Source organism: Diceros bicornis, chromosome 5, assembly GCF_020826845.1.
Source record: "Diceros bicornis minor isolate mBicDic1 chromosome 5, mDicBic1.mat.cur, whole genome shotgun sequence".
Classification (NCBI taxonomy): Eukaryota; Metazoa; Chordata; class Mammalia; order Perissodactyla; family Rhinocerotidae; genus Diceros; species Diceros bicornis.
Window position 1 is genome coordinate 52488633 of NC_080744.1, and position 22603 is coordinate 52511235.

The following is a 22603-nucleotide window of genomic DNA, read 5'->3' on the forward strand; positions in this document are numbered from 1 at the left end:
TAACTCCCTACCTCCCTCGTTTTATGTTTTTGATATCATATCTAACCTCTTTTTTGTGCATTTGTATCCATTACCCTCTTATCATGGAAATAGATAATTTTTCCTATTTGTGGTCTTCTCTTTTCCCCTTAAATCAGTCCCTTTAACATTTCTTGTAGCACTGGTTTCTTGGTGACAAACTCCTTTAATTTTTGCTTGTCTGGGAAACTTTTTCTCTCTCCTTCCATTTTGAATGATAACCTTGCCAGGTAGAGTATTCTTGGCTGCAAGTTTTTTCCTTTTAGCACTTTAAATATATCCTGCCACTCTCTTCTTGCCTGTAAGGTTTCTGCTGAGAAGTCAGCTGATAGCCTTATGGGGTTTCCTTTATATGTAACTTGTCTTTCTCTTGTGGCTTTTAGGATTCTCTCTTTATCTTTAATTCTGGACATTTTGATTATGATGTGTCTTGGTGTGGGCCTCTTTGGGTTTATCTTGTTTGGGGCTCTCTTTGCTTCCTGTACCTGGATGTCTGTTTCCTTCCTTAGGTTAGGGAAGTTTTCATCTATTATTTCATCAAATAGATTCTCTGCCCCTTTGTCTCGCTCTTCTCCTTCTGGGACACCTATAACACGGATGTTAGTGTGCTTGGTGTTGTCCCAGAGGTCCCTTAGACTGTCCTCACTCTTTTTAATTCTTTTTTCTTTTACCTGTTCATCTTGGGTAATTTCTTCTAATCTTTCGTCCAGCTCACAGATCCATTCTTCTGTATCCTCTACTCTGCTTTTGAGTCCCTCTAGTGATTTTTTTCATTTCCAGTATTGTATTCTTCATTTCTGATTGGTTCTTTTTTATATCTTCCAGTTCTTTGTTGATATTCTTACTGAGTTCATCTATTCTTCTCCCCAGATCAGGGAGCATCCTTAACACTCTTTGTTTGAACTCTCTGTCAGGTAGGTTGCTCATTTCTGTTTCACTTAGTTCCTTTTCTGGAGTTTTGTCCTCTTCCCTTACTTGGAATGTATTCCTTTGCCTTCTCATTTTGCCTCTTTCCCTGTGCTTGTGTATTAGGTAGGTCAGCTACGTCTCCTGCTCTTGGATAGGTGACCTTATATAAGTGATGCCTTAGCAGGCCTGCAGTGTGCTTCCCTCAGTTCTCAGTGTTCCAGGAGTGACCCCTATGTGGGCTACGTGTGTCCTTCTGTTGTGGCATGTTTGCTTTCCCTGTAGGTGCCCAGGGAGGCCGAGTTATGCTCCTAGCCAGCTGTTGTAATGCTCAGCTGCTTATAGTTGTTGTGGGCCCTTCAGTCTCTTTATCAGGTGTGGGAAGCCCCAGCACTGTTGGCTGCAAGTTCTAATACCACATTTGTGTTGCAGTATTTCTTTTAAGTGAGTAGGCCCCCAGCGTGGCAGGTTGTTAGGCTCAGGGACTTACAATTGCTATAAGCCTCCAGCCTTTAGGTCTCTTGTCAGCTCTCTGAGGACTGCAGCTGTGTGGGGCTGGCCTCAGGCGCAGGAGCACCCAATTGCTTCAGGCTTTGGAAGGTGGAGCAAACCCCCTGTGTGGGTCTTTGAGAAGCACAAGTCTTCTGCAGCTGACAAGCCCTGGCGCCCACAGGTCCACACACACAGTCAATACAGTCCTGCCCCATGTGCGCGCCCCAACCTCCTGAAGTCGACCCAGTCTCTCCAAGGTGGGAGCCCCACACACTCCACCACCGCCCCACACTCTCCACCCGCTCCTTGTGCACACCCTGCCCCACTGAAGTGGGCTCAGTTGCTAGGCTGCAGAAGAATCCAGTCACCAATCTATGCAGGCCCACAAGTTGCCTGAGGGCTTGTTGTTGGGTGGGGCCAGTCCCTAGGGTGGGCTGCCTGCCCTGGCTGAGCTGGATTAAATCAGTGCTGGAGTGGTTGTGGCAGACCCTGGGCTAGCAGACCCCAGAGAGAACTCCAATGGCGTCTGTGTCAGCACGCCCACACCAGGCCACAACAATGGCCGCCGCCAATGTCCCAGTCCCTGGAGAGGTCTCACCTCTCACTGCAATGCTCTCAGAGCCTATCAGGTGAGTCTCTTTTCACCAAAGCACTGTGCACCTTTCTTTCTGGTGATTTTAGGTTGTTTTCTGAAAGGGGTGAGTTTGCGCGTGGGCCCTTTAAGAGCCAGTTTTCATTTCTTTGTGAACCAGCTTTTCTGGGGGTACTCCCCAATGTTTTAGTAGCAGGCAAAGTCAGATATTATGCCACTCTTCTCGATTGTGCTGGGTCCACAAAATGCCTATAGCAGGGGCGCTCCCCGGCTCAGGGCCCCGCGCCTCCAGGGAGGGCTGCGGACCTCTGGGCTGCTCCCAGGCGGCCGCGAAGCTGGCGGCTTGTGAAGGCTGCGTTTTTTCTCTCCAGAAGGGAGTTTCTGCCTCTTCCACCTCAATTAGGATTGTCCTTTGTTGCAGGAGTTCCTCTTATCCAGTTTTCATTTCTGTCTCGGGGTAATTTTTCCAGGAGTAGTTGTAAATTGGCTGTGTCCTCGGGAGGAGGTGAGTTCAGAGTCCGCCTACGCCACCATCTTGACCTCTCTCCTAAGTATCATTTTAAAAACAAGCTATCAACTTTCTATTTCAGAAGAAATTTCTGCATCTACTTTTTAGCTTATGTTAAATTAGTTTTCATTCTCTCTGATTTGAATATCCCTTTGTGAAAGGAAGTTTAGAAATTTTAATAGGCACAAGAAAGTAAGTTTAAGAAGTTTACATTTTCTTAAACAATCTACCTAATAGGTAGCCTCCACACGGATAATTAGATTAAGATTGTATTTGAAAGCTGTACGTTATTGAAAACAGAGCTAATAGTGATCTCTTACTTTGTTCCCTTTTTCACCTCAGCAGTTAAAAAAAAACAGGTTCCTTACTAGTACATTTGAGTGAAAATACAACAGACCTTAAGTTGTTGCTTAGCTTTGTCTTTCCTGGTTGCTTGAAATAATGTTTCAGGAAGAGGAATTTGCAAGGTAGAAAGGGGTTACTGAGTATTTCAACCAATAAGTTGATAGTATTTTGTGGTAAATGACAAGGTATTGGTATAAGTCTTTTTCTTTTTTTTTTAACTTTATGGTATTTGTTTAAAATGTTAATGTAGTCTCCCAATTCTGTTCTGCCAAGTATACGGGACATGATTTGTTTTTAAAGGCAACGTTTTCTTAAAATTGAAGACATCCTGAGAATGATTTTTACTATCTCATAAACTTGTTTGTTTTATTAGTAAAGTAATATCTCCAAATCGTAGATGTTAGCTGTTCTTTATTATTTCCCAGTAATTTCTCTGCCAGTCGTTCTGAGTTGGCATTTCCCTTCAATCTCTGCCATCATCTTGGTCAAGCAGAGTTTCTGATCCATTTTGATGAGGCGCGGAGAAGAGTGTGTGTCAGAATTGCAAATGTATAATTCTTTAATGGTTTTGTGACATGAGATTCCAAGAATAGAAGAGTCCACAACCCCAAGATATCACCTTGATTCTTACAAGCAGTCTTACTTATAAAGGATATATCCTTAAAGAGTTAAAATTTTTTTCCTTTTTATTTCACATGTATATTTTGCAAATTAAAGTTCTTTCTGTAGAACTTACTACTTTATGGTGAGAATGTGAGGCAAGTAGACCACATTAATTGACCTGTTCTCATAAATCTACTTTTTTTGTGTGGGCATTACTTCACCTAAAATATGTGCTTTATCATAATAGCTAATAATTGCTTCTTAAGACATATGTTATAATATCCTAAAGGGCTCAGAAATTATAAGGTTGAAAATCTGTTAATCCAGCAGTTCCACTTCTATCCTGGAGAAACTGTTGTGTGTGTGTACAATACATGTGCAAGGATATTTGTTTTGGCACTCTTCATGATGAAAAAGTAGAAATAATCTTTTTTTCAGTAGGGGAATAGATCAACTGTGGTTTTATTTGTATAATGGGACATTGTATACCAGTAAAAATGAATGAATTGGGTGTCTATTAACATATATCTCAAAAACATAATATTGCATGAAAATACAAATTTCAAAAGGATAAATACCATGTAATCCCATCTGTTTAAATGTATTAAGCACAAACAGTAGTGTGTATTGTTTGAGTACGTAAATATATATTAAAAGGTTCAAAATATAGGGGAGAATCATATACACTAACTACCATAGTGGTTACCTTGGGATGTGAGGTGAGATTTGAGTTGTATCTATACTGTTTTGATTTCTGAGAGAGAGAAGGAGAGAGGGAGAAATGTTCAATCTGAAGCAAATATGGGAAAACATTATTCTCACTAGTGGGTATATGAATCATACTGTTGGCTATACAGATGTCCATTCTTTTGAGTATTTTTTCAGTGTTTCATAATGAAAAGAAAGTATTAAATAAAATACATGCTGTTTTATGTATAAAGTCAGAATTTGACTGTTAGACTGACTAGAATGATAGTAAGCTTTTTAAATTTTATTTAAAATTTTATCTTCTTTCTTCTAATTGATTCTCTGTACTTCCAAACCCCAATATAATTACCATGAATGGTCTAGAAGTTGAATGATTATCTACCAATAAATGAGGATTTTTATATGAAGTTATTTTTTCTTTGTTTTATAGGAAAAACGTCAGAGAGAGGTTCGTTTTCCCTGTATAGCAGAGATACCGGATTACCAGGCTGTCAAGTAAGTTTAATAAATACGAAAACAGTGAGAGAATCTTTTTTAACGCATAAATAAAGGCTTTAATGGAGGTAGAAATTTATCCAATTTATTTCACTATTATTTGTGTCTTTAGTTTGTGACTAAATGTGGTAGGTTTTTAGCAATTAAACATATTTTCTTTTCTTCTGCTCCCTCTGATTAAAATGATTTCCCTTCCCCAATTTACAAGACTGTCTTTCTCTATTATCAAAGATTTTCATAACTCACCTCCATTTTAACTGGAAGCAAAGTAAGTTATCTTCCTATCCTCTTCCAAAATGCTTATCATTTCTGAAAATGATTTTTGCATATTTCCTCATAAAAGAGAGTGGTTGATACATTAGATAAAGAATATACAATTGCTCTATGTAGCTTGACTATCCTATAATGTTAAACTTATTAACATTGGAAGTATTTTCATTTCAGTCCTACATCTAACCAAATTTGTAGGCTTCCTATGGTCTCTGACTTGGAAACTTTGTTTAAACTTTTCCATATTTCTTAGCATATTGTGTTTCTACTAATGGCCATCTTCTCTGCTTTTTCCCCATATCTTTAGACTGAGAATCCTGAACACTCAGTTCACTTGCAGATTCCCATCAGAATCAAGCCAAAAAGAATAGAAAGGAAAGGCAAAATGTATTAAATTTGTTTTCTGCCGTCTGCATGCCTTTCATGAAGCCTATCCTAATTTCAGACATGGGCATGTGAGCCAATTTTAACTGTCATACTAACAATACTATTTCGTTTAATTCATATCCCATAATTGTGTCATTCAGAGTCAGAAGACCTAGGTTCAAATTCCATCTCTTCAGGTTACTGACCTGTGGCCCTAAGACAAGTGATAACCTTAAATCCTATCTCTGCATTGATTTCCTCATTTGAAAAATAGGATTAGCAATTTTTGCTTCCATCTACCTTGTAGGTCTCTGAAGGTTAAACTCCATGTATTTGTGAAAGCATTTTACAAAATAAGTGCATATTAAAAAATTTTTTCCATTCATATAACCCACAAGCCAAAAGCTATTTTGAGTCCTTAATATTATTTTTAAGAGATCAAAAAGTGTGAGAGTCAGTGGTCTAATGTTAACACTACTGCTAAACTTGAGGAAAAAACTATTGTAAGCTCTTGGAAACTACAGCTGCATCTAATAAATCATAGTTAATGCTTATATTAATGAGTTTTCACTTACTTTTTTTTTTTTTTTTTTTTTTTGTGAGGAGGACTAGCCCTGAGCTAACATCCGATACCAATCCTCCCCTTTTTTCTTGAGGAAGATTGGCCCTTGGCTAACATCCGTGCCCATCTTCCTCTACTTTATATGGGACGCCACCACAGCACGGCTTAACTAGCGGTGCATCGGGGTGCCCAGGATCCAAACCTGCGAACCTGGGGCTGCCGAAGCGGATTGCGTTCACTTAACTGCTGCGCCACCAGGCCAGCTCCTCACTTACATTTTTTAATACTCTCTTGGCAAAGGTATTGCTATTTAGTTAGAATCAGTGGTAGGCTCTATTCATGTAATTTTCCAATTTTGGATGAATCTTAATAATTTTTACCCAGTATTAATATGTGTTTATACCAGATTTAATTCTCACATCAAAAAAATTTATTGTAAACCTAGATGCATAGTACTCTAATAACAATTGCTACCATTTACTGAGCACTAACTGAGCCAGTCACTGAATCAAACACAATCAAATTTAATCCTTTTAAGAACACCCATTTTGTGGATTAGAAAATGTGTGTTCTGGGCCAGCCCAGTGGCATAGTGGTTAAGTTCGTACGCACTGCTTCGGCAGCCCAGTGTTCAACAGTTCGGATCCTGGGCACGGACCTAGGCACCACTCATCAAGCCACGCTGAGGTGGCGTCCCATATAGAGCAACTAGAAAGATATACAACTATGCCATACAACTTTCTACTGGGGCTTTGGAGAGAACAAAGGAAAAAAGGAGGAAGATTGGCAACAGATGTTAGCTCAGGGCCAATCTTCCTCAACAACAACAAAAAATGATGTTTGGGTTCCATACTTTAAAATAAAAAAAGAAAATGTGTGTTCTTCAACGATATTCAGTAATTTTCTCAAGGACATACATCTAGCAAGTGGTAAACCTTCTAAACTCATGTTTAATATGTTCAACTGTGATGTAACTATACTGCAGCATAAGAATCCCTCAGATTCCTAGTCTGTTCCTAGTCTTCCTCTCTCCCATTTTAATGTATTTTATTGAGGAGGGGCTTGGGAATTTATATTTTTAACAAGTACACAATGTAATTCTAATTCACATGGACTAGAGATTATGCTTTGAGAAACCCAGTTCCTCTGTATACATCAAATATAAGCATATAAAAAGAGAAGAAACTATAGGATCACTGTCTAACAAATGTTTATAACATGTTGGAGAGATCAGGCAGGCCTATGGAAAAGAAAACAACAAGGTTACTGGAAAGTATGAAATGTAAAATAACAATTCTGCTATATACGAGAGGATTTAAAGGTATTCAAGTGAGGGAAAGATTTCTTTTGGAAGAATTCATTCAGAAGCATGCATGAACCCCAGACTGTAAGCCCAACATTCAGCACAGAAGAGAGAAGATTATACTGCAAGCAGGATAAATAGCATCAGTGAAGACAAGAGGGCTCTTAAAACGATTCCTTACTGTGAAAAGAACAATTGCTTTGCTATTTATTATTGTTACTTAGCTCTGACTATGTTGCAGTTGCTAGGAGAAATTATGATGGATGGCACTAGCTGAGTTGAGGGCTGAGTAGTAAACTCTGGAAATTCAAGAGTTAAAAAAGATGTATCACTCCCATTCAAAGAAAAACTTGTATTCCAAACAGTATTTATTATAATGAGTCAGAGAAGGAAAAAATACACTGAAACAACTAATTGGTTGCCATTTTGTCTTACCTGTTCACAAGTGACATAAAACTCTTAACCACACAATGATAACAGAAGGAAATATAAATAGTGACTACAAAATTATATCCAAACTCAACTTTGAAGCCATTTTTCTTCAACAGAATCCACCAAGGAACATTAACTCTGCTATTAATGTACATAAAATGCTGCTGACATACTGCAAAATTCAGCTAATTTAATAATGCCTGATAGGCCTTACTTCATGTTAAGATGATGTAATAATATGTTGCTAAATGAGTCTCCTCATATTACCTTCACTGCAATCGCATAACTGATGAGCCATTAAAAGGAAACTAGTGTAGCAGTATTACTGGAAACATTGATAGATCATTCTACAATTGAATTTTTTTTTATTGATTCAACACATAGCGCAGAAGCCAACATCTTTATTAATAATAGGTATAATACTTTAAAAATGCAACCATGGAGTGAAAAATCCTTTTATGATTATGACAGTTTCTCATTGATATCTCTTAAACAAGTATTTATTCAAGTAATTTGTATAAATTTTTCTCAAACCGTTCAAACCTAAGTGAGGCAGGGTCATGTTTTTCCCAAAGAGATTTAAGTTCAGATATTATACCCTTGAGAAAATGACAGTTAACTTTAAAAACTCAGTTAATGCTTAGTTATTTGGAAATTTACCCCTACCATTTGCTTCTTTACCATCCTCTTTTTCTATTATAGCCATTCTTATTATATACTGACATTTGATAATGATAAAATCATAGAAGAGTCAATACATCAGAAAGATATAAGTGATGAATATGTACACACCTAATAATAGAGCTTCAGAATAAATGAAGCAAAACTTGATAGAATTAAAGAGATAAATAGACAAATTTACAATCGTAGTTGAAGATTTGAATACCTGTCTCTCAGCAATTGATAGAAAAACTAAACAAAAACTTAGTAAAGACATAGAACTAAATGAACTATCAACTACCTCCACCTAATTGATATTTACAAAATTCTATTCCCAACAACTGAAGAATATAAATTCCTTCAAGTGCACGTTACCTTCAACAGGGTTGAACCATATACTGATCCATAAAACTAGTGTCTATAAATTGAAACGGTTTGAAATCATACAGAGTATATTCTCTGACTACAAAGGAATTAAATTAGAAGTCAATAAGATACCTAGGAAAACACCAAATATTTGGAAATTAAACAACCCATATCTAACTAACCCATGGTTTTAAAAAGAAATCACAAGGGAATTTAGAAAGTATTTCTAACCGAATTATAATGAAATATGATATAACAAAATTTGCTGGTGCAGCTAAAGCAGTGCCTAGAAGAAAAGATAGAGCTTTAAGTGCTTCTTTTCGAAAAGAAGATCTATAGTGCATGACCTGAATTTCTGCCCTAAGAAGCTAGAAAAAGAAGCACAAAATAAGTAGAAGGGAGGAAATAATACAAATAAGAGCCAAAATCAGTGTAATATTACACAAATAATAGAAAAAACTAAGCCAAAATCTGGTTATTTGAAAAGACCCATAAAATTAATAACTCCTAGCTAGACCGATAAAAGGAGAGAGAGAAGGAGGAGAAAGAACACAAATTACCAAAATCTGGAATAGAAGAGAGGTTATCACTGTAAATCATATATATGTTAAAAAGATAATAATGAAATATTGTAAATAACTTAATTCAGTAAATTTCACAGCTTAGGTGAAATAAAGAAATTTCTTGAAAAAATACCAAAAGGGGACGAGATGAAACAGAAAGTCTGAATAGTCCTATGTTTATTAATGAAAGTAAATTCATCTCAAAAACTTTCCCACGAAGAAAGCTTGAGGGGCATATGGTTTCATTGGTGAATTCTTTCAAATGCTTCGGGGAAAAAAAAAACACCAATCTTATACAAACTATTTTAGAAAACAGAGGAGGAGGGAACACTTTGCAGCTCATTTTATGAGGTTAGCAACACCCTAATACTCAAACCACACATGTAGTTTGTACCAGAAATGAAAGCTTGGCTTAACATTTGAAAATCAATAAATTTAGTTCAACACATTAACAGAATTAAGGAGAAAAAAATATGATCATTTCCATAGATATAGGAAAAGTATTTGACAAAATCAAATACTCATAATAAAACCTCTCAACAAACTAAATATAGAAAGCAGCTTCCTCAGTTTGGTAAAAGACATGCGTGAAAGATCTATAGTTAACACCATACTTAATTGTGAAAGGCAAAATGTTTTCCCCCTAATATTAGGAACAGGGTAAGAATTTCCACTCTCTTTGGCCGGCCCCGTGGCTTAGTGGTTAAGTGCGCGTGCTCCGCTGCTGGCGGCCCGGGTTCGGATCCTCGGCACGCACCAACGCACTGCTTCTCCAGCCATGCTGAGGCAGGCGGCGTCCCACATACAGCAACTAGAAGGACGTACAGCAATGACATACAACTATCTACTGGGGCTTTGGGGGGGAAAATAAATAAATAAATTATAAAAAAATAAAATAGAATTTCCACTCTCATCACTTGAAGTGTATGTCCTGGCCAGTGTAATAAGGCAAGGAAAAACAAAGGCATAAAAATTAGAAAGGGATAAATTAAGCTGAGTTTGCAGATGACATGTTTGTGTACATGGGAAATCCTAAGAAAACTTCTAGAACTAATAAATACGTTTAGCTATGTCACGGGATACAAAGCCAACCTAAAAAATCAATTGTATTTCTATACACTGGCAATGAAAAGTTAGAAAATGAAATTAACAAAATAGTACTGTTTAATGTCACATCAAACACCATAAAATATTGAGGGATAAATTTAACAAAAGATTCTAATACTTAACAATGAAAACTATAAAATATTGCTGAGAGAAATCAAGGATGTAAATAAAGAGAGAGATATGCCATGTTCATGAATTGGAAGAGTCGACATCATTTAGATGTTAGTTCCATTGGGCTGTAGATTTAATGCGATCTCAATCAGAATTCCAGGAGGCACTTTATAAACATTAACAAATATAAACATTGTTAATGTTTATATTTAAAAGTTCATTTGAGGGCCGGCCCCGTGGCTTAGCGGTTAAGTGCTCGCGCTCCGCTACTGGCAGCCTGGGTTCGGATCCCGGGAGCGCACCAACGCACCGCTACTCTGGCCATGCTGAGGCTGTGTCCCACATACAGCAACTAGAAGGATGTGCAACTATGACATACAACTATCTACTGGGGCTTTGGGGGGAAAATAAATAAATAAATAAAATTATTTAAAAAAAAAAAAAAGTTCATTTGAAAAGGTACAGAATTAAGAAGAGCCAAAACAATCTTGAAAAAGAAGAAAGGAGAAAGAACTTACTTTACCTGACCTCAAGACTTCCTATAAAGCAATACTAATCAAGATAGTGTTGTATTCATATAAAGATTTAACAGATATATCATGGAACAGAATAGAGTCCAAAAAGGGACCCACACCTATATGGCAAATGATGTTTGATAAGAGCACCTCAGCAATTCAGTAACATATGGTGCTGGAACAACTGTATATCAATATGAAAAAAAAAAAAAGAACTTCAACCCTTACCTTTACACCAAACACAAACGTAAATTTGAGATAGATCATGGATTTAAATATGAAAGCTAAAATAATAAAGCTGCTAGGGAAAAAAAAAATAGATGAATATCTTTGCCACATCAGGATAGACAAAAATTTCTTAAGGAAGACATAGAAAGCATAAAACATGAAAGAAAAATCGATGAATTGAACTTAATCAAAGTTAAAAACACCATCAAGAAAATGAAGGGAGAAGCCACAGACCAGGAGAAGGCATTTGCAACACATATATCTGACAGAGGACTTGTATGCAGAGTATATAATGATTCTTGACAACTCAGTAATGAAAAACAAGCAATCCAATTTTTTAAAACTGGGCAAAACACTTGAGCAGACACTTCACAAAAGAAGATATACAAATGGGGAATCAGCACATTAAAAAATGCTCCACATTATTAGCTATCAGGCACGTGAAAATTAAAACAACAGTGACGTACCAGTACACAGCTACCAGAATAGCTGAAATTAAAAAGATGGTACATTGCTAGTGGGACTGTAAAATGGTACAATGACTTTAGAAAACTGTTTGGCAGTTTCTTATAAAGTTAAGAACTCAACAATTTTACTCCTAGGTATTTATCCAAGAGAAGTGAAAACAGTGTTCGCAAAAAGCTTTCATCAAAAATGTTCATAGCACGGGGCGACCTGGTGGCGCAGCGGTTAAGTGCACACGCTCCACTTTGGCAGCCCGAGCTTCGATGGTTCAGATCCCAGGCACGCACTGACGCACCATTTGTCAAGCCATGCTATGGCAACATCCCATATAAAGTAGAGGACGATGGGGACGGATGTTAGCCTGGGGCCAATCTTCCTCAGCAAAAAGAGGAGGATTGGCATCAGATGTTAGCTCAGGGCTGATCTTCCTCACAAAAAAAATAAATAAATAAATGTTCATAGCAGCTTTATTCATTATAGCCTAAAACTGGAAATAACCCAGATGCTCATCAACAGGTGAGTGGAAAAATGACGTGTGTAATGTTCATATATTCAATGCTATTCAGCAATAAAATGGGATGATCTAATGATTTCAATAATCTTATGCTGAGTGAAAGAGACCAAATCTCGAAAATACTGTATGACTCCATTTATATGAACATCTATAGTAGATAAAACTATCCTGTGTTGTTAAAATCCAAATCAATGGTTGCCAATGGGAAGAGGGTTCTACTGTGAAGGGACCCCGTTTCTGAGGTGTTGGAAATTTCTTGTGTCTTGATATGCATTTATCAAAACTGATTGAGTAATACACTTAAGATCTGAACATTTTATTGTCTGTAAAGAACAGCTTAGTTTAAAAAAAAATGAAATGGAAAGAAATGCTATTTACGGGGCCGGCCCCGTGGCTTAGCGGTTAAGTGCTCGTGCTCTGCTACTGGCAGCCCGGGTTCGGATCCCGGGCGCACACCGACACGCCGCTTCTACGGCCATGCTCAGGCCGCGTCCCAATACAGCGACTAGAAGGATGTGCAGCTATGGCATACAACTATCTGCTGGGGCTTTGGGGGAAAAAATAAAATAAAATAAAAAACAAGAAATGCTATTTACAAGAGCATCTAAGAAACTTAAAATACTTGTGAATAAATTTTAACAAAAGACATATAAGATCTCAACACTGAAAACTATTAAACTACTAAACATTGCATAGAGAAATTTAAAAAGACCTCAGCAAATGCAGAGATGTACCAGGTTTATGAATAGGAAGACAGTATTCTTAAAATGTCAGTTCTTCCCAAATTCATCTATAGATTAAATGCAATCCCAGTTATAACCCCACCAGGATTTGTGTGTGTGTGTGTGTGTGTGTGTGTGTGTGTGTGTGTGTAGGAATTTATAAGCTGATTTTAAAATTTCTTGGGAAATACAAAGGACCTAGAATACCCAAAGCAGTCTTGAAAAGTGAAGAGCAAAGTAGAAGAATTTATGCTACCTGACTCTAAGACTTAGTATAAAGCTATAGTAGTTAAGCAGCACAGTACTAGCAAGATTGAGAAATAGGACACTGGAACAGAACAAAGCTTGATATTACACCCCCACTTAGGTCATTCATTTGATTTTTAACAGCATTTTCCAAAGTGGTCCAATGGGGAAAGGAAAGATTTTTTAATAAAGATGCAGTAACAAATGGATATTCAATTCATTTGGACAAATACGAGTCAGTCCTTCTCTCACACTAAACACAAAAATTATTCAAGATGGATCCAAAATGTAAAAGTTAAAACTACAAAGCTTTACGAAGAAAACGTAGGAAAATAGCTCCTTAATTTGGGAGTAAACAAAGCTTTCTTACACAGAATACAGAAAGAAAAAAACCACAAAAGAAAAAATGATAAATTAGACTCATCAAAATTAAATGCTTCTGTTTATCAAAAGGCATAGGTTAAAAAAAATGAATAGACAAGCCACAACCTGGGAGTCAGTATTTGCAAAACATATTTGTGACAAATGACTGATGTCTACAATATAGAAAGAACTCCTACAACTCTATAATAAGGTTACCCAAGGCTTCTACAGTTTTCAGGAGATTTAAGTGCAGTGGATGAACAAATTTCCAATCCCTCTAGATTTGTAATTGTATGGTAATTTCAAGAACAGGATCATTTCTAGTTGGTAACATGATTACAAGCTGCTACATAAAAAATACCTGTGGTGTAGCTACTTCTCTTTCTCTTTCTTGCTTTCTCTCCCTGCGCCCTTCCCCAATAATGCTTCTGTTCTAAGGAGAGCAATTTTCCTTAGCCAGTGAGAACTGACAGTTTTGGAGTTTGAACTGTGGTACTTGATGGGGTGATTTCTGACAGTATATTTAGAGAAAGCCCTAAAGGATGAGACCAATGGAATAGTTATCTAGCCTAAGATATCATAAGAATATAAGAAAGTCCTACTGGTAGAGGGGAGAAAAGTTTTCCTCAACCTTTTAAGGGTTCCTGGCTGGGTCTGTAAAGCAAACTGACAAAGACAGATTAACAGGAGAAAAGCATACAATTTTATTTAATATAAGTTTTGCATGACATGGGAGCCTTCATGGGGAAATGAAGACCATAAGAAACAGTTAGACCTATATACTTTTATGCTAGGTTTGGTGAAGTGTGGACAGTCATGGAGGAATAGGATAGCTTAAGGAGTATGAGGTAATTGTAGTCAACTGGGGGAAACTTAGTAAGACCTGTTCATTAGGATTCTTCTTGGCATCCCTTTCTTTGAAGATAAGGATGCTCTTTTCCTCCAAGTATAAGAAGGGTATCTCTCACATGAGGATATTATGGCCTGTTTCAAGGAAGAGGTTTGGGGGTGGGTGGGGGGATGGCAGTCAGAGTGACCTTCCTGCTTCTACCCGTTTCTCAAACTCCTCAGCTTAAAATATTCAATATGCCAACGTGTCATTTTTTGGAGTGGTGTATCCTGACTACTACACAGACCTGTATCCCACAACACAATGTGTTCATTATATTTTAACTTATTTTTTATATAATTTTATTTATTTATTTTTCCCCCAAAGCCCCAGTAGATAGTTGTATGCCATAGCTGCACATCCTTCTAGTTGCTGTATGTGGGACGCGGCCTCAGCATGGCCGGAGAAGCGGTGCGTTGGTGCGCGCCCGGGATCTGAACCCGAGCCGCCAGCAGTGGAGTGCGAGCACTTAACCGCTAAGCCACGGGGCCGGCCCTATTTTAAATTTTATTGGCCAAATTTTTGCAATTATTTGTGTTCTTTATTTTTAATAAAAAGAATCCGTTATCCCCTAACATCTATTGTGCCCTTAATAATTATAGCATTCCCAAGTCACAAAAATTTGTTGTGTCTTTTGTTTTAAGCAGACCAAATTCGTTTACAGTTTAAATGCTTTACTTTTTTCTTTCCTGCTTCTTTTTTTTTTGTTGGTGAGAGAGATTGGCCATTAGCTAACATCTGCTGCCTGTCTTCGTCTTTTTGCTGAGGAAGACTGGCCCTGAGCTAACATCTGTGCCCATCTTCCTCTATTTTATATATGGGACTCTGCCACAGCATGGCTTGGTGAGTCACCACTCATAGGTGCATAGGTCCACGCCCGGGATCTGAACCTGCGAACCCTGGGCCACCGAAGTGGAGCGCACGAGCTTAACCACTACACCACTGGGCCAGCCCCTCCTGCTTCTTTTTTACTGGGTGAAAAATGTGAAGGAAACAACTTCACACATTGCAAGACTTGCTTAAAAGATAAAGAATTGCATCCACAAGTATTTGCTTGTTTTACCATGTGTAAGGAACGGGGCCAGGCAACAGAATAAAAGAATTAGTATCGGTCCTCAAGAAGCTTACATTCTGGTTGGGGGAGACGAGCTGTGTACACACAGAAAATTAAAATGGTAAGATGATCCTCAGTAAATCTCAAATAAGTAACACAGATGTAGGTTAGAACTCAGAGAGAAATGAATTTGATTTTGATACAGAGAAGATTTTGCAAAGGAAGTGGAGAACTCTAAAGTCTCAGTGGTTGGGTAAAATTTGGCCGAGTAGAGAGGAGGACATCTTGGAGAAAGAGAACATATGACTAATGAAATAGAGGCAGTAACATCCAACACATCTTGTAGCTGTTGCCTTAATTTTCTCCCACCAAAACTATAGGCTTTGTGAGGGCAGGGTCAGTGGCTGCTTGTTTATTGTATTTCCAACATGTAGCTCTGTGCCTGATAAATAGAAAGTATCAATGAATACCTTTTTTTTTTTTTTTTTTTTTTTTGTTGAGGAAGATCAGCCCTGAGCTAACATCCATGCCAATCCTCCTCTTTTTGCTGAGGAAGACCAGCCCTGAGATAACATCTATTGCCAATCCTCCTTTTTTTCCCCTTTTTCTCCCCAAAGCCCCAGTAGATAGTGGTATGTCATAGTTGCACATCCTTCTAGTTGCTGTATGTGGGATGCCACCTCAGCATGGCCGAACAAACGGTGCATCGGTGCATGTCTGGCATCCGAACCCAGGCCACCAGGAGCAGAGCACGCGCACTTCTTGTGGCTGGTCTAAGAATTAAATTGACATCAGACAGATTAACAGGAGAAAATCAAATTTAATTATATATGTATGGGAACCCCAAAGTTATGAGATTCCCCAACAGTCAAGCAGTTGGGTTTTTATGCCATCCTGAGCTAAGGAGAAGCGGGTAGGGTTCTGGGACTTCAAAGGGGAAGAAAACAATTTATAGGAAGATGGGAAAAGCAAATATTTGGTAAACAAATGTTTGCCATGCAATGCAGAGACAATAGGACACAGAGTGGACTTTATCAAATAGGCCTTGCTAAGTTTCCCCCAGTTTGCCACACCTAGCTCATATTCTTTGTAGATATCTTTAGTGATAGCTCTTTTTCCTAGAACAGGTCCTTTACCTAAATTTTTTACTAGGCAGTTAACGGGGTGGTAAGAAGCAAAACTTTCTGTCTGTCTTTTCTTAAAAATAATCAGCTTAAAATAGTTCTTATGCCAGAGACACACATTTTGGGGTGGCAAATTTTGCTCCCCTACACTGCAGACAAGGAAACTATTTGAGGTAATATTGCTGTGGGTCCCATGTGAAAAACAGGGGAATAGGAGGTAGTTTAGACAGATTCTTAGTTATCATATAATAACAGCACATCGCAGGAGTTAAAAGATAATTTAAAAGAATAGGTAAAATCGTGACTCTCCTACACATATAAAAATGGACATGCATATAGATTTTATCTCATCAGTAAAGAAATTTCTAAAGTGTTAGAACCAGTTCAAAAGAATATCCAAAAACAGATACATTCATAGATCAAAATTATGGAAATTAACGTTCAAATGGAGGCAAAACTTTTTCCCCCCCTTTGGAAGAGGGTGATAGAGCTATTGAGGGTGGAATTTTTTTGCAGGTCTGTAGATAAGAATTATTTTGTGTTGCTATCAGTTATCTACAACTTATAGAGTTGTAAAATAGCTCCCATGCAGTGAGTATCAAATAACCTAGAAAGGTGCACTCTAGACCAGGGGTCAGCAAACTGTGGCTATCAGCCAAATATTCTCACTCCTTTCTTTTTTTGTAAATGGTTTTATTAGAACGTAGCCATGCCCGTTCATTTACATATTGGCTATGGCTCCTTGCTACTAAGATAGAGTTGAGTAGTTACAACATAGATAGTATGGCCCACAAAGCTTGAATGTTTTCTATCTGGTCCTTTACAGACTGGCTCTACTCTAGATAATGCAAGGATTTTCCATTGAAGCATAATTTTTTTCTACTTGGGTATGTGTTTCTGACAAATTAAGAGAATTTGGAGCTTTTCATATGTGGCCAATCCTATACTGGCCTGCCGGTTTCCCAAGAGGATTAATTAGAGCTAATTGTTTTAAAGAGCAATTTGGATATTTCTTTACATAACAACAAATCTAATAGTAAAGACCTTAGCCTTAGGCCGAATTATTAAAAACATCATATTTAGAACAAGGAAGTTGATATTGTATACTATTCTGAGCAAACGCATCTCAAAACAGGCATAAGTAAACTAAAACTCATTCAGAGAAGAATTTTCAAATAGTAAAGGAACTTGCGACTCGAGCTGGAGAATTGATTGAAGGACTGAGAGCTGTTTAGTTTTAAGAAGGGAAGACTCCAGTAACGTGAGAAACATCTTCAAATATTTGAAGCATAGTTTGTCTTGTTCTGTAACTTTTAAGGTTAAAACTTTGGACAGTGGGTAGGAGTTAAGCAATCCTGATTTTAATTTAATATAAAAAGGAATGTTCTTATAGTACAGAGGGTGGAATATTCAACTTTGGTAGATAGTGACTTCCCTCACTTCCCTCTCACTGGATGTATTCAAGCAGAGGCTAGACATTCACTTTACTGGGATTTTTATAATAGAGAGATTAGAGCATCTGTTGTTTGACTGAAATAAAAGACCTTAAAAAATTCTTTCAATTCTGTGAGCTCTCCATTGATAAATAAAAGGCTTTCCAAGAGGTGTTGATGATCCAGCTGAAGTTGGAGACCAGAAATCACTTTTGACATTAACCTATATGGTTTTATATCTGTTTTAATTTTTATTCCAGTAGTACTCAGCAGACTGAATGTAGAAGCATAGACAGCAAATGATTGAATTGATATAGTGATTAGGTTTGCAGGTTAATTGAATAAGTCAACGATAATAATGATAATACATAATTGTTGGCATATATCAGACACTCACTAGTGCAAGGCGTTGTGCTAAGTACCTTACAAACATTTCACTTGGTCCTTGCAATACTCTATGAAATAAGTGTTGCTGCTGCTGCTGCTGCTGCTATTGCTGTTGTTATTATTTCTCCTCTTTGACAACTGAAGAACCTGAAGCCTCAGGGGTTTTGTAATTCATCCAAGGTTTCAAGGCTGATAAGTGGCAGAAGGATAGGAGGATTGGGGATAAGATAATGGTTAAAGTAGTAGTGTATGTGATCTAGTTTTCAAAGGATGGAAATGAGCCATGATTAAACTTTGGAACTGGGGGAAAAAGGTCAAGATATTGGATGTCTTGAGGCGAAAGAACAAGTGCAATAAGTAATAAGGGAGTGGTGGTGATATAAGTATAGGTTATGTCAGAGTTGAATATGGGACTTAAAAATTTCAGAAGTCAAGTGGTTCTCAGTACTAACAACATCCTTTTGGGAGTAGGTTATTTGATGGTGATTGGAGGATTGTTGGAGTCAGGAATATCACGAAGACATAAAACTGGCTGTTAGATCAATGTTGAAGCTATCCAGGAGATGAAGTAGCACATGAAATGGCACATGCTGGCACACAGTAGGCATTCAGAAAATGTTTGAATCTGAATCCTGTGATCTAAGAAAGAGTGCATTAGCAAGGGTAATAAACCATGAGCTGCCTGCAGAATGAGCTTCTGGGCCTTGAGAGTTGGTTGGAACACAGGTAAAATAAATCATTTTGTGGGAAGAAAGTCTCATCTTGAAGTATCAGGCAGTAGGCAATTTTAATTTCCTGCTTCTGTTAAAAGGCCAGAGAGATTATGCCAAGGTTACTTGTCAGGGAAAAAACTTTATTGTTTCTGTTCTCTTCATAAAATGTTAATTATACTTTTTTTTTCTTTTGGTGAGGAAGACTGGCCCTGAGCTAACATCTCTTGCCAGTCCTCCTCTTTTTGGTGAGGAAGATTGGCCCTGGGCTAACATCTGTGCCCATCTTCCTCCATTTTTGTATGTGGGACGCCACCACCGCATGGCTTGACAAATGGTGCATCAGTCCGCGCCTGAAATTCAAACCTGTGAACCCCAGGCTGCTGAAGCGTAGTGTGCGAACTTAACCACTATGCCACTGGCCCAGCCCTTGTTAATTATACTTTTGGTGATACTCAGTGCTTTTGGGGAACATTGTTTCAAAAAGTCAGTTTACTCTTTCACAAACTTATTTCAGGAGAAAAGAGTGTATTAAATAATGGCTAGAGATTAGAGATCATCTCAGAAAAACAAAATGAAAAAAGAGATGACCACAGACTGGGTATTATGTGATGATAAGGGATTGTTGTCAATTTTGGGGGAGTATAACAAGAGCTGAGAGATGGCAGAATGGATGAAGCAGGAGCAGCAGAATGATGACAGTTGTTGAGGGTGAGTGAAAGGTAAATAAAGGTTCATGTACTGTTTTTTTCTACTTTTGTTTATATTTGAAAATTCCCAAAATAAAAAGTTTAATTTTTTAAAGGTGTCTGGTATAGAATGTTTCCGTTGCAGACGTATTGCATGCCTAACTATATGCCTAGTACTATATTGAGTTTTGTGTTTGTGTTCTTAAAAATGCAAGGGATTGGGAGGAGTGGGGTACTTATTTACTAGATGTGAAAGTTAGCATTAAAGGGAAAGGGAGGGTCCGGCCCCGTGGCGTAGCAGTTAAGTGCGCGTGCTCCGCTGCTGGCGGCCTGGGTTTGGATCCTGGGCATGCACCACTTGTCAGGCCATGCTGTGGCGGCATCCCACATAAAGTGGAGGAAGATCAGCCCGGATGTTAGCTCAGGTGAGCCAGTCTTCCTCAGCAAAAAGAGGAGGATTGGCATGGATGTTAGCTCAGGGCTGATCTTCCTCACAAAATAAATAAATAAATAAAGAGAAAGAGAGTGGCTTCAAAGTATTAGAACTCTGTTGAAAATCTTAGGACTACATAACACCATTTCCACAAAAGCAAAAGAGAAATCACATTTCTTCATCTCCTATGCTTTTAATGTTGGTTAGCACCTCACATAGCTGGCTCCTTTGTATTCGCAAAAGAAACAAGGCTCAAAGGCATACTGGTAGCTTTTGCAGGAAGACTTTCAGAGGGCCCTATTTAACAAGAAAGTTTCTAAATTCAGACATTCAGAAATACTGCTCACTTAGGAGAAGAACGTGCTTAGAGTATGCTCACTACTGACCTCGTGAGAGTCTGCCTTCAAGAAATCCCTTATAACATATTTGGAAGTGGGGGCTCTCTTTATGGAAGCCTATAAAAATCCTAAAAGAAAATCATTCTTATTGCATATTTGCAATTATTTAAATACTGGATGTATTAAAATAGCTTTTAGCTGGTTCTCTTCGTAGTTCTTTTATTTCCGTGAAGTCTTTGTTGATCTACATTACAGATCTTCCTACTTTGATATCTTTTCATTGGCTGATGCAGGATTCGGGAGAAAAAGTTCAGAGAAAATGAAATATTAAGATGGTAAAATTTCCCTCTGGTACTGATAATTAAAGAAGATTAGGAAACTTAAACTGCTAAGATTACCATGTTTTAGTAATTTAATAGTACATAGGTAGTTTTGTTTCTTTTCTTTTTTCTCTTTTTAAACCGGAAAGATTGGGCTGATTACATTGGCAGGATGCTTTGATGGATGACTGTCATTATCTTCTCAAACCTGCGTGACACTTTAAGTATAGAAAACGATAATTAAATCTTCAAGAGACCATGTTGAGATTATAAGATTTGGGACTTGTAAAAGAAGGAGCATAACAGTTGCCTAGTGGTGGCTGGTGTGTTTTTATTGACCCAGGAAAGGAATAGAAGCATCTCAGGTTTTCTTTTACTTTGTTTCCCTGTACATCCCCCTCCCCTCAATTAATATATTGTCCAAAGTGTTGGTAATGACTTGGAACTATTCAGGTTGCACAAAGCATTTAATGAAATCTTGTCTTAGACAAAACACTAGAGAGGATCATAATTAATGTCTCATTTTTCTGCCAGTTGCTATTGATTACTCATTCAAGATCTCTTTGTTCTCAGAATGATAACAACTGTAGTTTGCATCACTATCTAATGAGATTCTCAGGATAGAATTCTTTAACAACATGCTGATAATTGCTAACATATCCCTGGAATTTCAATGCAAATGAATTTGCATCATAATACAATTGTTTCACAAATGTCTGTGTTTTCCAAATTCGAAATTTATTAGTCTGTTTTTTAACCATTTGTAGAAAATTAACAGAAGACTGATATATTATTAAAGCCCAACATTTATATTTTGCCCTGAGTTCCCCTTCACTCTCTGAGATTTTGATTTGCTTGTGACTTGGGGTGAGAGGCTTCTTTGTCATTCTTCAGTCTCCTATCATAATCTCTGAAACTTCAGATGGATTTACAGCTGAACTATACTGTGATGTTTCTAAATTAAAAGAACAATTGTGGGCCGGCCCTGTGGCTTAGCGGTTAAGTGCGTTCGCTCCGCTGCTGGCGGCCTGGGTTCGGATCCCGGGCGTGCACCGACGCACCGCTTCTCCGGCCATGCTGAGGCCGCGTCCCACATATAGCAACTAGAAGGATGTGCAGCTGTGACATACAATTATCTACTGGGGCTTTGGGGGGAAAATAAATAAATAAAATCTTTAAAAGAACAATTGCAAATATGATAATACTATACTAATTTTTCTCTTAGAATAATTTTATTTCTTCATCCCTCAGTGACAGAAGAAACACATGGGACAGCATAAAGAATTCAACTGAGATCTTAACAGTTTATGAACTCTATTTTATCATGATTTTGTTTTATACTTTTCTACCTCTTTAATTAGTACATTCCCCTCTCAAAAAGGCAAATCTGGAAACAGCTGCTTGCCTTTATGCATTAAAACTGCATACTGGGCCGGCCCCGTGGCTCAGCGGTTAAGTGCACACGCTTGGCTGCTGGCGGCCTGGGTTCAGATCCCGGGCGCGCACCAACGCACCGCTTCTCCGGCCATGCTGAGGCCGCGTCCCACATACAGCAACTAGAAGGATGTGCAACTATGACATACAACTATCTACTGGGGCTTTGGGGAAGAAAAAAAAAAATTATAAAACTGCATACCATTTCAGGAGTGAAATGAAATTAAGCATGAAATTAAGGAATTCTGTAGAATGTACCCAGAGCAGAGGTTCCTTGAGTCCATGTTAAATATTTTAAATTTTTTGAGATATGTGACTATAACATTAGGTAC

At 37.9% G+C, this 22603-nt stretch overlaps 1 protein-coding gene across 15 annotated transcripts in view; it reads left to right on the forward strand.

Annotated features, from left to right (window-relative positions):
- The window catches only part of TCF12 (transcription factor 12), a 362989-nt gene that overhangs the window by 251019 nt on the left and 89367 nt on the right, over window positions 1-22603 (forward strand). For 14 of the 15 annotated variants that reach the window (XM_058541659.1, XM_058541657.1, XM_058541661.1 and 11 more), the window contains one exon: window positions 4603-4667. In XM_058541659.1, coding sequence (XP_058397642.1) covers window positions 4603-4667 — 65 coding nt within the window. Of the gene's footprint in view, window positions 1-1946; window positions 2046-4602; window positions 4668-22603 lie in introns of those variants that run through there. The other variant, XM_058541672.1, reaches the window with a different exon arrangement.